The 17260-nt window shown below is 45.8% G+C and overlaps 1 protein-coding gene across 1 annotated transcript in view; it reads right to left on the reverse strand.

The window, feature by feature from the left end:
- LOC134068156 (serine/threonine-protein kinase PAK 6) overlaps positions 1 to 17260 on the reverse strand; it is a 28141-nt gene that overhangs the window by 1853 nt on the left and 9028 nt on the right. The window contains exons 2-8 of the mRNA XM_062523709.1: positions 13731 to 13956; positions 8144 to 8863; positions 5851 to 6393; positions 4559 to 4692; positions 2825 to 2951; positions 1282 to 1407; positions 213 to 347 (exon numbers count right to left, since the gene is read on the reverse strand). Coding sequence (XP_062379693.1) covers positions 213 to 347; positions 1282 to 1407; positions 2825 to 2951; positions 4559 to 4692; positions 5851 to 6393; positions 8144 to 8863; positions 13731 to 13934 — 1989 coding nt within the window. The 5' untranslated portion in view covers positions 13935 to 13956. The remainder of the gene's footprint in view (positions 1 to 212; positions 348 to 1281; positions 1408 to 2824; positions 2952 to 4558; positions 4693 to 5850; positions 6394 to 8143; positions 8864 to 13730; positions 13957 to 17260) is intronic.

Raw genomic sequence — 17260 nt, forward strand, 5'->3', positions numbered from 1 at the left:
TTCATTCACATGAGAATACATTTGCTAATATATAATTGTATGTGTGTGTGTGTTTGTGTATATATTTGTCTATGATTGTGTATGTTTGCATATGTGTTAGAACATCTGCATGTGAACATACAGTATGTGTTAGAACATGTGCATGTGAGCATACAGTATGCGTTTGACCATGTGCTTCCAGCCTTTGGTCCACGAGGTGTGTGTCCACTGACCTGGTTGATGTTGCGTACAGTGGGAGCTAGCTCATCTCGTAGCCTCTTCATGGCTGCCACCGGTGTCTCGCTGAAGTATGGAGGCTCGCCGTCCACCATCTCCACCACCATGATGCCCAGAGACCAAACATCCACCTGCCAAGACAGCATTCATCAACAAAGGGCACTGGCTACATACCCATCGGCCAACATAATACAGAGTTAGGAACAAAGTTGCGAGGACAAAAATGACCAAAGGATCAAACTTTCACCTGCTCAAAGAAACATAAAAAAGATCCCAAAAAAGATTGAGGACAAAACCTGCATTTATTCTAAAAATGACTGTGACAGAAATGGAAAAAAATGACACACAGGGAAAATATCATAATCTCACCTGCCCTTTTTAAGTGGATTACTTAAATGCCCAAGGACCATTGTGTCCACCTACCTGAAGCAGTTACCTAACGTGAGTTACCTAAAGCCTCACACCAGACACCACAAGCCTCTATACAAATCTAAACTGCTGTGCAGAAAAAGAACATTCAGCCTGTCTCGATGACTAAGTTAAGATCAAAAGCAAGGCTGTAACATGTCTATACAACACTTGCTATTCAATATTGTTCTGAGCAGTTATTTAACATGGTTGAGGGACACATTTGGAGAGTCTATTTAAGTCTATTTTTAAAACTACAACGACAGGAGCTCAGTCATGGCTAAATGGATTTTTTAATGTGTTATGAAAGTCAGCTGTTGGACATTGGGCACTTCAGCTGAATACTTTTCACAAAACCTGATTACAAAATGTCTTACACACAATACAAGAATCTTATGCAAGCATCATGCACTCAACATAATACTAACTTATAGGGTATACTGTACCTTACACCTATAGGGCCGGATTCCCTTAAATGGATTAATCTTAGTCCGTAGACTAAAAGCTTTTGTCAGTGGAGATTTTCACAGATGTTCTCAATTAGTTTAGGACTAGACTGAAGCCATGTACAGGAAATTAGCCCACACTATGTAACATTAAGAGAGAGAGAGAGAGAACAGTAGTAAAATGTAGCGATGTAAATCCAATAGTGCTTACCTCAGTGCCATAGGGTGATTTCGAGATCACCTCAGGTGCCATCCAGTAGGGTGTGCCCACTAGAGACTTCCTCTTAGGGATGTCTTTACTGATCTGGGCACAGAACCCAAAGTCTGACAGCTTAACCTAGAGAAGAAACAGATTTGGGACACCTTCAATGAGCAGCAACACCAGCATGAACAGCAACATATAATATAGCCAATATAAGGGCAATAGAAAACATTAACATGAGATAACATAGCAAGTTGGCAACAATCAAATACTTCATAAAAATTGCCATATAAAGAGCCTTGAACTATTTTTCAAAATGTATTTTACAAGTATAATATCTGACTGAGAAACATTGGCAATTCTCTTTTTATTTATCAAAATATGCTTTGATGGTGATCAACATTCATCTTCAATGCCATACTGATGCTGCAAAGCTACAGCCATGCTGATGACATCCACATTTCCTGAGCCCTGTTGCCTAATGTCTATGGTCCCCCTGATTCTCAGAACCAAACATGGTGAAGCAGAGTTTAGCTGCTATGCAGCTCAGCTCTGGAACCAATTTACAGAAGACATTAAAAATGCTAATGAATGAACAATTTATCAGTATTTGCTATTCTCTATTTCTGTCTGTGTAAAGCACATGGATTTGCATTGCTGTATGAAATTTGCTATATAAATTCATGTGTGTGTAAAAATACGACATCTAGTTGTTATCAGCTCTTCTTAAGAGCTGCAAGTCTCTTGCTCATCGTGACACTGATGTACACTGTGTTTGTCAGTGTCACAGTTAAGACAACTGATGATTCATGTGCAGTGGGTAACAGGCAACTGCCTCTGGCTTCCGAGCAGCTTCACTAACTGCAGAGCAGAAGAGAACCATGGGACAGATGAAAGCCAGAGAGATAGACAAGCTAATCTTCTCATTTGACACCATCCTTATGGTAGGGCCATTATGCCAACACAGCTCCTGCTAAACATATGTCCCATGTCATCTGTGGGTGGAATGTCATTTGTGTCATAATTGCTTTATCTGCTTTGCTTTCTCCTTCTCTATGTCATTAACCTGTCATGGTAACTTTGTTCAAATGTTTGAATGACCTGTCATGGCTTTGTTGGATCTGTCGCAAAGCCTGCCCATTTTATTCACTTAGTAAGGTTTGCAAAGGTTACAGTTTATAAAAGGCTTTGTACATTGAGACATGCAGAAATACAGATGTACGGTAATATATTACACCAATGTCCTTGATACATTGGATTGGAAACATATGAAACCATTGCATACACTACACAATATTGCAAAAAAATAGCACTTTACAATTATTTTTACATCGTTGGGCAGGATTTCTTATCTGGTGTGAGGTCTGGTGACTATGTTAGGCACAGGCATAGCCATACTGAGGCTAAATCATCCTAAAATTGCTTTGAAAAGGGTTAAATTGTTGAATTGCATAATACATGGTATATGCCACAGTATTTATATAACTTGAGCACTGAGTATTTCCAGCCTCTTCTCTGGACTCTGCTATCATATGCAAGAGAGCGCGCTCACCCTGCCGTCCAGTGTGAGGAGGATGGAGTCACTCTTGATGTCTCTGTGGATGACGCCCTGGGAGTGCAGATAGGCCAGGGCCTGCAGCACCGCCTCACACACTGTGGCTATCTGCTCCTCACTCAGCCTGGACACAGCACACACACACACACACACACACACACACACACACACACACACACACACACACAGAGGGACACAGGAAACAATAGGGAAAAGACTTGTTAAACCAACAATAGGAATCACACTTTATCAACAATTGCATGATTAATTAATCTTAATCTGTTAATGAACTAAATTGTAGAAGACCCTTCAGCATGTAAGGTAGGTCAGATATACATTTAAACTTTATATTCACTATAAAGAATCTTTATATTCTATATATATTCTATTTATGTGTTAACACATTCCCATACTGTATTTACATTCATTCAGACTTGTATCAAAAATGACAGAACACAGGTATGGTGCCCATTTCATCAGGCTCTATTTGCTGAGAATTAATCACATTGACTGATTTGTGCTTTGTGGGTGAACTTTTCCAAGAACATAAACTTTCAGTTTATAGTTTGAACATTTTCTTTGAATAAACATCTTTAGTTACATTAAAATGCCAGCAAAAATATCACACTGGGTGTTAAAATATGCTCAACAAGTTAGGGTTGTTGCATATTTAATGCTAGCCAATGCACATAAATTGCAAACACTGCAAAAAGGAAGAAGAACCAGTTTTTAATTATCAGTCTACCAGCCCAGCTTGGAGACTGGTCAGGATTGAGGACAACTTCATTTACATCTGCTAAATAAATCATGGGATTGATTTATTTTCTAGTCTTCTTTTTTTCTATATCTCCATGGGGATTGCGAGCTCATGATTAAATAATTAAACTTGTGGTCACTCTTCCGTGTGTCTGCAGTTTGACTATCTGACACAGACGGACCCTGACACTTAACACAAACTGAATCTGGCCCCTGCTGTCATGTCAACTGTCTACTGTCTTAGAAAAAAAAATCTGGCATCTCTTTCGATATAATCTTTCAATACTCCACCCTTAGGTCAATGCTTGTCTCCAATGCCAAAGCCATTTCTCACTCAATCGTAAACAGCAGTGAAAGGCTGAGATAATTTATGCAGTGTTAGCTGTTTACTTTCAGCACTGTTGAATAGGCTATTTTTAGGGGAGTGAATTTGGCCTGCAGAGTAGAGACCGCAGAGGTCTGGGGGTCTGAGATACTGACCTGCAATGGAATAAAAGGACCTCTTTTTTTGCATGACAACCTAACTCAATTTCTCCACGTCATTTCAAAATTTAATAATGCAATTATGTAATTCAATTTGCAAGGTTCCCATAGGAACAGAGGCTGACAGTGAGTGTAGCCTGTCAAAGAAGACCATGCGGTGCACTCCACGAACCCTTCAAACACACAACATTATAGTGCCCTCTAGTGGCTATGAAAGCACTCCCAGAAACAAAACGCCACTAGGATTGGTGAAATATGGGCAGTCAAAATTCAGTCAAAATCCTGGCAGTAAAGGGTTTTTTTATGACTGATGGGAGGGCTATTTATTTACTGATGCCAGAAAGCCATGAGTTATAACAGTCTAATTGACAACTTATGAAGGCGTAGAAGGCGCTGCCTCTAACATAAAAGAGGACTGGACATAATTCCAACTGTAAATCACTGTAATTGGATGTACTGAACTATCCATGGCGGGAATATATGGGCGTGTACCTGGTCTCCGAGACGATGTTGGTCAGAGCTCCACCTTGCAGGTACTCCATGATGACCCAAAGCTCCTCCTCGACCAGAGCGCTCTTGAACATCTCCACCACGTTCTTGTGCTGGTAGTCCCTCATGATCACCACCTGAGAGGCACAGCAAACACACAACCTACCTTCAAACAACCTGCTTCAACACTAGCATTCTGCTACACTGCTTTACTATGCAACAATTACAATGCTGTTATGGCTCCTTTGGGGTGCTGCCAATGGCTTTACACAACTCATATGAAGGAAATGTGCTGAGATTGAGGATGAAACCCATAAGTAGTAGAGAATGGGAAATGACACTGTTAACTGTGCTGTTAAGTGATTAGAATGAGACGTGGAGTGTGACAGAGGAATTCGAAAGAATTGTAGTTTTCAGGAATCTATCCTAAGGGTCAAATAAAAGATAACATTTATTCACCATAAATCTTTATCTAAAGTGAATTTAAATATAAATTGCTTTCAGGACACATATTTAATGTTATCTGAACTGATGCATATCGTAGGGGAGCTAGATGTAACATTGCACACCAATAATATTTTAGATGTAATATTTAAGCCCTTATGTCTGGCTATGGCAAAAAGATATTTCACACTCCAATTGTACCAAAGCCATGCAGCATTATACTTGACACAGTACCCTTTTGCAATCTACTGTCTGGGTCACTGTGGCCCATTTCCATTTAGAAACCTTGAGGGTTATGAGCCAGTAAAATGCATTACATTAGATGTATAACAAAAGCATCCATTAGGTATAATGGACTTTTTAGATATTTACGTCTTTCTTTTACTTCTTTGTTCTTTTACATAATATTCTTAAATGGAAATAATATATCCTGCAAACTAATCTGCCAAAACATTACATTCAAATATGAAATCATCATATAAATATTATTACAAAGAACCACAAAGTTACAGCTTTAGTCGCAACACATATTCATCTCAGTGATTTATGATTGACGTATTGCATTCCAGGATGCAATCTCAGACTGGCACATCTAAACCTGGCTCTGTGTCAGTGCAACCGCTCTGCTGGGCTTTAAGCCTCAGTGACTCTGTCTTGGCTTTTTTACCACATGACAAATGGAACAGCATCTGCTCTCCTCCCATCAAAGGTGAGACACATGAAACGTCCCTGAGGGGACATGGCTCTCTCTAGCCTGCACGCCACCGTCAGCAGGTGGGGGATATGTGGACGAGAGGGGCTGGCTTTACTGCGCTTGCTTGTGCGTTGTGCTGCCCATCGGGGCGTTGTACCTCATTAAACAGCAGCTCTCTGCGCTGCTGCCTGCGCAGGTCCATCATCTTGACGGCCACCTGTCGGCCGCTGTGCTTCTCGCACGCGATGCACACCACCCCCGTGGAGCCCTCGCCGATCTTCACAAAGTTGTCCAGGTAGGAGCGCGGGTCGCCCTTGTCCACCACCATCTGCAGCGCCGCCTTGAACTGCTCGTGGGTCACCTTGGGCGGGTCGGGCGGCGGGCGCGGCGAGGGGTGCTGGGGCGGCCGGAAGGCGGGCGAGCAGGTGCCCGGCGGGCTGGTGGCCAGCGAGCCCGTGGGCGAGGGCCGCGGCTGGGACGGGCTGTCCTGCCGCGGGTAGAAGCCTGGGTTGGTGCTGGCCGAGTGGCGCAGGTAGGGCTCGGGCCCGCCGGGCCGCAGGCTGATGTTGGGGGACAGGCCGATGGTGTAGCTGGACGAGGAGCGCACCGCCCGGTGGGGTGGACGCGCACCGGCGCTCATCATGGGGCTGTTGGTGCAGCTGGCAAACAGACCAGGCTGGTGCCTAAAGACCGCGTCGGCCTGGGAGGGAGACAGGAGAGAGAGAGAGAGGGAGAGAGAGAGAGAGAGAGAGGGAGAGAGGGAGGAAGAGAGAGGGAGGGGGAGGAAGAGAGTGAATATATGGAAATATAAGTTAGATTGGGAAGAGGGAAGGAGAGGAAGAGAAACACGGAACATGTCAATCAGAGAAAGAGAGAGAGAGAAAGAGTGCAGAGAAAGCAAATACAGACAGACAGACCTAGAGAGAGCAGACGAGTCATAGAGAGAGACACACAGAGAGAGAGAAAATGCAGAGGGCATAGACAGAAAGAGAGAGAGAGAGAGAGAGAGTAAGTGAAAGAAAAAGAGAGTTGGAGATAAAAAAGGACAAGCGTTGGCACATCTCCCAGAGGTCTTTGCCCTCCCCAGCTACGTCGCTGCATGCTAATGGAGGCTAGACACCTTGCCACCTCCGCAACCCCCCGCCCCCCATGCTAGCACACCACTGTGCCCTCTCATGCCAGCCCCACGGGACTCTGGGTACACTCGGAGACACTGCCAAAGGCTAGTGTCGTAATGTTTACAGCCCTTACTGCCCTCCCCCGCCTGTGAGGCCTTTAGCTCCCAAATCATGTTTTATCACCTTGAAAAACTAACAGCTTTAATTGAGCAAACCTGCCGCAGTGAGAGATGGAGGAAGGGAGGGGAGCGAGGAAGACAGGGAGAGAGGGAGGGGGAGCCAGAGTGTGTGCCTTTAGGGAGGGAAGGAGGGGGGATTGCATCAACACATCCTGAGATCCAGCAGAAACTTGTTTTCAGGAACGATGGAGCAATGGGTCCTGGCATGAGAGTTAGCACGCCAAGCTGCAAGTTAGTGCCTGCAGTTCTTTTCAAGGGAAATCGATATAGATATGTTGCCGTTAAGTAAAGAAATTTCATCATCTGGATTTCACCTGAGACTCGTGAGGCAATAGCTTGATTTAGTGTCTTCACAACTGAGCCTCCCACATACATATTTGTACCATCACAAAAAAGTGCTGGGAACGCTCAAAATAATGCTTAAAGGAGCCTCTCAGAACCACGGATGCTGTTGTAGTGGAAATTGAACTCCTGAAACTACTGCAAAACACTGCAACACTATCCTTATCCTACACTATGTAACTTCCCTATGACATGTACAAGAGATGTGAAAACACAGTATGCTGTACCAATAATGCTTAAGCAATCATGATCCTCCATCTCCTGTGTCAGTGATGTCCGTTTTGCAAGAGAAGTCAATTGGAACACAAGAGCTCTCATGTACAGTACGCCTACAAGAGTACAAGGGATGGAGAGAGCTTCTAAATTACACTCGTATCTCCATATCGTTGCCATTCACCAGATACAGCATGCTGGATCAACTGTCACATTCCTTCTGATCTGTAAAAGTAAAAGTTCATTTCTATTGTTTATTTGTAACATTCTTTGTAAGTTTCAGTATCAAGCTAATTGCCAGTAAAATAGCTCTACAGGAACACCCTCATTAATAGATTCAAACTTGGATCTGCAAGGTCCTGCCAAAGAACTTTTTCCCCGATTAGTGCACAGGAAAGCTGTTTCCATCCCTCTGACCTCGTTACTCCATGGCTATTCCACTTGTCTGTCAAAAGTAGCCGTGCCCCCACACTGCGTTATATTCACCCTGTGAGTCACTCTCATGAAAAACCTGCAGTATGACGCAGCCGGGCGGAAAGAGAGCGAGAGAGGGAGAAAGAGGGAGAGAGAGATGGGAAGAGAGTGAGAAGAGGTTCACCTTCAGGTCGTAGGACGAGTACGGCCTCCCAGGGCTGTTCTGTGAGTGGATGAGGAAGCGTTCGGGGGGATGGCCATGCTCCCCCATGGGTGGCGGCAGTGGTGGCGGCGGTGGCTGGATGTGTCCGGCGGGGGTGTAGAAGCACGACATGGGCCTCTGACCCGGGGGAGGCAGCGGCCGCGATGGTGGCGGTGCCACGTCCCTCCGTGCCATCAGGCGTTCGGTGGGGCTGCCCATCTCGCCAGCGCCCCCGCCGCCACAGAGGTACATGGGCGGAGGGTAGGGCACAGGGATGGGCGGAGGGGGCAGCGGAGGCGGGAATGGCGGGGGCCCGATGGCCTCCAACGACGTGATGCTGACCTCGTGCGTGGACTTGGCGCGGGGCAGCATGCCATTGGGCTGCAGCGTCACGCTCTTCTTCATGCCCATGTGCGGCGTGCCGCTCTCGCTGTGCACGATCCGCGCCCGCTCGCGCTCCCGCTCCCGCCAGCGCCCCTGACCGTTGTCGGCGGCGTGCGCCTCGGCGAGCGCCAGGTCCTCGTACTGGTACGGCTCGCCCTCGCGCTCCTCGCCCAGCCGGCCCAGAGACTGCGCCCGCTTGCGCGCCGACGGGCTGCTCTTGCGCAGGGAGTTGGAGCTGCTGACCGACAGGCGACTCATGTCCGACAGCATGGCGGAGATGTAGTCCCCGTGGCCAACGAAACTCCCACGCACTATAGTCTGAGAGGAGGACAAGAGGAGGGAGAGAGAGAGAGAGACACATAATTAGAGAGAGCTGATGTCTGTCTGTCTGTCTGTCTGTCTGTTTGGAGAGCTAGAGGAAGTTATGGGAAGACAGACAGAGAGAGAACTGGAGAGAAGGAAGGAAGAGAGACGAGGATGAAAAAAACAAAATGGAGGGAGAGTCACAGAGATTGGGAAGAGGGAGAGAGATAGAAAGAGAGTGAGCCTGTTCAACAGACGGAGAGACAGAAATGAGAGGGTGAAGGAGTGCTTTCTTGAGATTTGCGTGCCACTTTGAGTGCTGTCGGAGCAGACCTTTGGGCTTTGGGCTTATGAGAGCAGATCTGAAGACATTGCTCTTCAAAGGGGAGCTAATTTAGGAACTCTGAAATAACCTCTTCAAACTCGTTCTGATAATCTGTGCCTCTGTTGAGTCCAACTGGAAAAGTCTGAAACACTGGAAGACTCAGCGGTGGCTCTGATACATGACCTATGTGTGTGCATTTGTGGATGGACAAATCACCTTTTACATCACACATGCCAGAACATGCCCAATTCTGATGCAAAGAATGATAACTGAAAGCATATGAAAAATGAGACAAACAAAAACAGTGAAAAGGATCAAATTGACTGAAATGTGTTTGGCAGCTGACATTTGACACTGTTAGCAATAAACGGTGCAAATAAGATTAGATTTGCTCTGAGTCATCTTGAGCATTAGGCATAGTTCACGTTTGTTGACAGTTTCATTATGTGGTAAAAAGATAAGCATCCATTTGGGATCATTAAATAAACCATTAAGAAATGGCTTGAATACAAAAATGAAAATAGCAGAATAAAACAAATAAAGACAGGACAATTGATGTATAAAATACATAAAATACTTCTCTTATTTTTAAAGTCTTACGAATGCAAAAATCTTAAATTTTAACCTAAAATGTGCTTTCTTTTGTCATGGTTTCATGTTCAAAGCCAGTAGAGATAGAAGCACACAAAAGCGTCTCCTCAGGCCAAAGAGCTAGTGCACTGACTGGGGATGTGAAGGTCACGAGGTCGCTTCCTAGAGCTTCCTAGAAACATTAACTCTGCGTTTCACTTTCAATCAAAAGCTGGTAACCCTTCCTGTTACAGTCTCAGTATTTAGTAAATACTTAGTAATTAGGGCACTGTTAAAAGAAGGGTTACCAAAAAGCTCTATAAATACGCATACTGTGTATTTTGGCAATAAGGATGAATCCTTTCTGAATTTGCATCTTTAGGGACAGATAACCTGCTGTGGCCTGCTACGTTCAAGAATTTTATTGCGACAGTATTTTGTTCAGTGTGAGAAAACAGAGCATTTATGTGCTTACATCTAGTATCTGTCAGGCACCGATGCTTCAGAGGGGACCAATCATACACACGAGAATGTCCTGACGTCCCAATATTCCCCAAGTCTGATGCAACACCATTCTGTCTCCAGGACGTTGTGGTGTGCTGTCACCTCCAGCTCACATCAGGGTGATACAAAAAGAGTTGTGTGGCACATAGCTGTGACGCATGGCAAACAACTACACTGAGGGGTGGGGGTACAATCATGACACCCTTGGCATGACGCTGTGCTTGTTTAACTGCTACACACAACGTTCCCAACAGCCTGTGAATCAGACTCACAGTGAGGCCCTGCTCCACTTTCATCTTGTAGAAATATTGCATATATATTCTGTCCTTAAAATACTTCATATTAGCTTACTTAAAATACTTTAAGTATACAAAACGTATCCAATTAATTATCCAAAGAGTTATACAAAACTTATCCAATTAATTATCCAAAGAGTTAGCTGTTTACTGTATTGTAACAAGCCAACAACAAACAATAAAATCCGAATGTAAGTTCTCTCAAATTGTTTCTCCTAGATCATTTTAGCAGAAATATCTGTGATCGTGTAAAATGATACATAAATGAAACAATAATAAAATCACATCATGGTCTGCTGGACTACCAAGGCTACCCATATGAGAATTACACTGTAAAATTGTCCTGCAGGAAAGTTGAAATTGATGGCATGTTGTGTATAAGTATTTGTAAGTTAGACCAGAATTATTCATACATTTGGCATTAAGCTTGTATTAGAGAAGATGAATGTGTTCATTAACTGCACTGCATTAACTGCATAATTATAGTCACCACAACAGGAGGCTGTTGTGGTGACTATAATTAGAGTTTTGAAAAAGTGACTAGAGATTGGTCAAAAGATTGGTCGATTGTAAAACACCTTTAATTCCCAATAAACTGACTGATTGGTTGATTGATTGATTGATTGAATGATTGTGAAGCATATATATTCTTTTTATATTATTAACATTTACAAAACGTACTTAAGTTATGAGGTAAGTAGGTGTTTGTGTTACTGTTTTTAACATCTAAACATTAGCACATAATTATGTAAAAGTGCATTTAGTATAATCCAGAATACATTTCAGTGCACTCTTTATAGAGAGCACACCTGACTTTCCTGTATCAGTGTCTGTCTCTCTCCGTCGCTATTCTCGTCCTCTCTAACATAGATGCTCAGGCTCCGTGGCCACATCTCACCTTGTCCTCTAACTGAGACACACTTGCACTGATGAGGCCAATATAAACACGTTTGTAAACCACAACACCCAACTAAACAGGAACGTGAGGCGCTCGTGCTACACTGAGGCTGGTTTAAATCACTAGTGCCGCTGTATGGGGCTGCTCTGCTCCCCTCCACAGTGCTGCCGTGTACTGCTGCTGCTTGTTTACCCTTTACTGTTTCCCCTCAGGACACTGCAGCACTTCTCAGCACGGCAGCAGATTATCCCACATAGTGCTGCAAATCCACATCTTATAGCACCGCTCGCAGCCATATGCCGCACACAAGCCCCCGAGCTGACACGGCCGTTTCAGAACGCACACCTCACACCCATCCACTGTCGCAATGAAAAACATCAACTGATTCCCCCACTTTGGTCTGTGCTCCGCGGTCTACATGTGCCAGGAGAAGACCCTGGGACCTGGAGGCTGAAGCTCTCTATTCTCTCTGTTTCTCCTTTTCTCTCTCTTGCTCTCTTCGCACACACATAGGCTACAGTATACTGTACATTCAAAAGCACAAAAAATACACACTCTCATCACTTTCTTAGTTCCAACGCGTTCTTTCGCTCTTTCTTTCTAGTATTTCTTTCTCTCTTCTGTTCACTGTCCCCTACCCTCTCGCTTTCTCTCCCTTTGTCTCTCCTCTCTCTCTCCCTCTCTCAATTCATATCTCTTTCTATCTCTCTTTATCTTCTCTCTCGCCACCCTTTCTCTCTCACACATCCTCTCATTCTCTCTCCCTCCTATTGTCTCTCTCCTCCCTCCCTCCCTCCCTCCCTCCCTCCCTCCCTCTCTGTGCTGCTCCTGCAGTTTTTGGTGGCTGGGCCTGCTGTGGGTGGGTAGGCAGGCAGTAGGCACGGCGGATCGTTATTAATTGCCGTCGAGGAGTAATAAATCTTGCAGCCCCTCTAAGGACTGGCGTTGTACAGTCAGTGTACACAGCAGGGTCGTTAGCCCAGCCTCATGATAGATAAGAAAGCAATATGACAGCAAGTGGAGAGAGGGAGGGATGGGAGGAGAGGGAGAGAAAGGGAGAGAGGCAGAGTGAGAGAGAGAGAGGGGGGGAGGAGGGGGCAGAAAGGGGGTGTTTGCATGTGTGTGTGCATTTGTGAGTGTGGTTTATGAGTATGTGCGCAAGTGTGTGTGTGTGTGTGTGTGTGTGTGTGTATGTGAGTGGGAGAGAGAGAAAGAGAGAGAGGGGAGGAGGGAGAGAGAGGGGGAGAGAGGGAGAGAGAGATGCTGTCCTCAGTGCTGTTTTCTGATCACAGGCACTTTTAAGGAGACAATGGAAAGCGTTGAGCTGCAGCGTCCTGCCGTGTCCTCATATGTCACAGGATTGCACCATCCACAGCTAGTGCTGCTAATCAAAGTGCCAGCCTGCCTCCGCTAAACTGCTAGCCTGCACCTTAAGAGTCATTGAGACAAGACAACGAGGTGTTCCTACTACATACTACAAGACAACACAGATAACACAGAGGACATTACTCCTGACCCAAGAAAACACATAGAAACGTGAACGGAACAGGCGCAGCAGTAATCAGTGAGTAGTTAAATAAAAACATCATTCTATTTCTGGGTAATTAAATAAGAAAAAGGGCCTAATTGAGAGGCAAGCATGACTACACACAACAGGCACTCTGTACCTCCAGACACCTGTGCAGTTACGTAAAAACAATCTGTGCTCCATCGCCTACTCCATCCACCAGCTGATGCTATAACAGACTCACAGTCTCTCTCACGCTCACTAAGTAAAACACGTCTACACTGAAAGCACTCTACCTCAATTTGATGAGTACATAGAATGCTATATAGAGATTGTATGGGGAAATTTGCAAAAAATGTGAAAAAGCAATTTTTTTCCGATAGATAAAAATGTCTTATGCAATGCAATGTATATTTATGGCAATGTATGCATGATCGTAAAACTGTCTGCTAGTAAAACAAAGAGAGACATTTACAGTGTAATTACATAAATATGACTTATTGAAAATGTGTAATCACACACAAGAGGTGAGGAGTGGCTTCACCAAAGCGCTGACATAAATGACCACTATACTTCGATATGCAGTGAGATTAAAATGTGTCAGTTAACCTTTGCCCCACCACGCAGATCAGTAAAGATTAAATATGTCTCTCTCTCACAGGGGACATGACCCATAAAGTCACATAAGAACATGAATGTACAGGGCAATCTCAGCACAACGTAAACGCTACAGTATAAATACGTAATCCCAGCCGTATGTGGCCAGAGCCGTGCTGAAGTACCTTCTTTGGTTTGAGCTCCACCGGCGTGATCCTGGACGGGTCCACCATGGGCCGAGGCCTGCGCAGGTTCTCTATGATGCTCTGCCATTGGGTTGGCAGGCCCACGAAGCAGCCGCGCTTGGCATCGAACGACGTGTGCACCCGGTGCTCAAAGTTCTTTGGCGCTGATATTTCCGGTCTCTTCTTTTTCTTCTTGCGGAACATCGTCAGCTCTATACAAGGGAACCTGTCAGGGCGATAAAAAAAAAAAAGCTGTCTGTTAATCGAAGACACACAATGTGACTTTGTTGTCTGTTTGTTTCTCTTTTTTTTTCAGTGCAGGTGCCACATATAGACACTTTTAATATATCTGCGCCGGATGCTTCCGGAAAAGATGAAAGGCACCTTGTGGGCTTAGAACCAGACTCATGTACCCTGATCAAGCATGGTCAAAATCCACAAATGCTGTCACATGCTCGCTCCCTTGGCACACAAGCACACCAAACACACAGCTATAAATGTTAGTCTAAAATTACACCAGTGGTGATTTCAAGCTTGCTTATGTTCAGTGGATTAGGACCTCCAGTCCTGCACTTGTGCATCTTGTAAGGCTACGCCATGAGCATTTTCTATCCCCCATCTAAAATGCTTAAGTCGGGTCGGACGAGCTTTTTTCTGTCCAGCCTCTACTTGCCTGGGAGCAGGATTGGAGGGGGGGGGGGGGGTTGTGTGCCCACGCGAAATGAAGGATATCTGCTCAATTAGGGCTCGCTCTTCCTCTCATGGCCTTTATCTGACAGGCAGAGCACAGCGCACTTGAGTGAGCCGCTGGACCAGGCCTGAGGGTTAACAGTGCATTAGGAGAGGAGAGGAGAGGAGAGGAGAGGAGAGGAGAAGAGAGGAGAGGGGGAGAAAAGGCCCGTGCCACAAAGACTCCACCATCGCCGTAACCTCGGACTTGCCACGCAACCGCTCCCAAGGGTACCGTGTCCACCGAGCGTCCACTCCTTATTTCCTTATTTCCAGGGATAAGAGTCATTCAGGACATCTTGTGTTTGGAGCTGTTTTATCTTTTTAACCACGTTCCTCCTACTTTGTCCTCTTACTCTGGAGGGCATTTAATGACCTCATGTGTCTACTCCCTCCCCGTTTCACCTTTTCTCTCCCTCCTGCTCCCTCCATCTCTATCCCTCTCTCTCTGTCTCTCTCCCCACCCCTCTATCCCTCTCTATCCCTCTCTCTCTCCCTCCCGCTCTCTCTCTCCCCACTCCATAGTGATGAAGGGCCGAGTCAAGCACTTGTGCAAACACCCCTCCTAGAAAGGGCCTCCTTTGATGGTTAATGTGACGCACAGTCTTGCTGACTTAGTGTTGGGCTGGACTTAATGGACGATGTGATCATAAATATTGATGAGGCGGCGCGGGTCCTGGGGACGGAGCGAGGAGCGAGCGAGCGCCACCGTGAGCGCCAGCGTGCCCGCGACGTCGCTTCCCCCCCGCGGAGCCAGCGCCCCTGTAGTGGGCGTTTGATGCGGCGCTGTTGTTATGATACGGCCCGAGAGCTTGGACGCGACGCTGGGCAGCCGAGCAGATGCTGGATTTTGAGACGGACGCAGAAACACGAGCCGAGCCCCCGGCCAGCGCTGGAGGACACGTCACACGGCCATGCCAAGACAGAATCAACAGATCAGATCAGACACTGAATAAATGAATGAGCTCTGCCTCTCTTTCTCTCTCTCTACCCTCTCACTCTTCATATTCAAGTCTCTATCCCCATTTCTCTCACTCTCCTTTTGTCCCCTGAAGCCCCTTCTTCATCAGCACTCTCTCTCTCCCATTCTCTCTCTCTTCTCTCTTCCATTCTCTCTCTCTCCTCTCTCTCTTCTCTCTTCCATTCTCTCTCTCTCTCCTCTCTCTCTCTCCCATTCTCTCTCTTCCAGCCCTCCACTCTGTCCCTCTCTCCCCTCCTCCTGCTCTGCCATGTCACAGTGCTTTGGCCCTCAGACACTGTGTAATCAGCTGTAATGGGGCCTGTTATGAGTTGTATCAGTGACTGAGCAGGCCGCCGGCCCCCAGCCTCCTCTCCGCCTCACAGGGGGGAGCACGGAGCAGAGAGATGGAGCCCGCGTCTATCTGCACCATCAGCCTGACTCACTGGGACAGGCCAGAGGATGGAGAGAGAGGGAGGAACAGAGAAAGAGGGAGAGAGAGAGTGGGGAAGGAGGTGTGTGTGTGGGGGGGGGGGCTGAAGGGGGGAGTTCAATATAAGCTTTCACATGATTTAGACTCATACACACACAACTGAGACAAGTTATGGTGAGAGGACACATACACACACGCAATGACATGCATGCAAGCACACCCTGCTGATATCTATAGATGCGATCTTTAAGACGCCCTTGGACTAACATTAAAAAATGGATCACATGCATGCGAGGCATGTAGGCTAGAGCGCGCAACCACACACAGGCACGCGCACGCGCACACACACACACACACACACACAGACAGACACAGACACAGACACAGACACACACACACACACACACACACACACACACACAGACTCAAATTGAATCACATGCAAGCAGGATAAGCCTGAAACACACACATAGGAGTATCCTTTGGTCACACATACACATACACATACACACACACGAACACTGTCAAACTCCCTTCTCCTTCAAGGATAATTCAATAAGTGGTCTAATATGCTGCATACTGTATGGATATCCTGTGGTCTCCCCACCGTGTACCCACCGTAATACAGGGTGACGGACAAACAGGATTCTCCCCGTCAGGGAAGCTATGAAAAAACAATTTTGTATGCAATATTCTTTGTGTGTGTGTGTGTGTGTGTGTGTGTGTGTGTGTGTGTGTGTGTGTGTGCCTTTGTGTTTATACACTTGAGTGTGCATGTGAGTGAATGTATGTGCATGTGTATAAAGGCTTTTTTTGTCATTGTTTGTGTAAGGATGTGTGTGTGTGTGTGTGTGTGTGTGTGTGTGTGTGAGAGAGAGAGAGAGAGAGAGAGAAAGTGGGTATATGTTTGAATGTGCGTGTATGTGGGTGGTTGATATCAAATGTGGGAGACAGTGTGTGCTAGAGTGGTGCATTTCTGTGACAGGAACTTGTTTTTTTCCTATTCGCCTAAAACACGGAAAGGCTTTTTGCCATCCTCAACCTTGTGATTCAGACAGTTAATCCTGAGGAGCATGTTCGCAGAGTAAGTACCAGGAAGACTTAGTGATAAATATCTCCTCCTAACATGTTCAGTGGAGAGAATAATCGCCAAACAGCTCACAATTTACATGAACACAACTCTCTCACTGTTCAATATATGGTCCCCATATGACCAATGCAATTCCCTAAAGCAAATGTAAGAGCAAGCTGTGTATTCCTAAGGTTAAATGTCTCAGGTCCACACAAACTTCTCTATCTGTTACACACCGCAATACAGCCCAGTCCCAAGAGACTGTTTGACTCTTCCTTTAGCAATATCCTTCAGCTCCCTTCGCTCCCTATGGAGTGAGTCTCATGCTATCACACTGA

This window comes from Sardina pilchardus, chromosome 20 (assembly GCF_963854185.1).
Source record: "Sardina pilchardus chromosome 20, fSarPil1.1, whole genome shotgun sequence".
Classification (NCBI taxonomy): Eukaryota; Metazoa; Chordata; class Actinopteri; order Clupeiformes; family Clupeidae; genus Sardina; species Sardina pilchardus.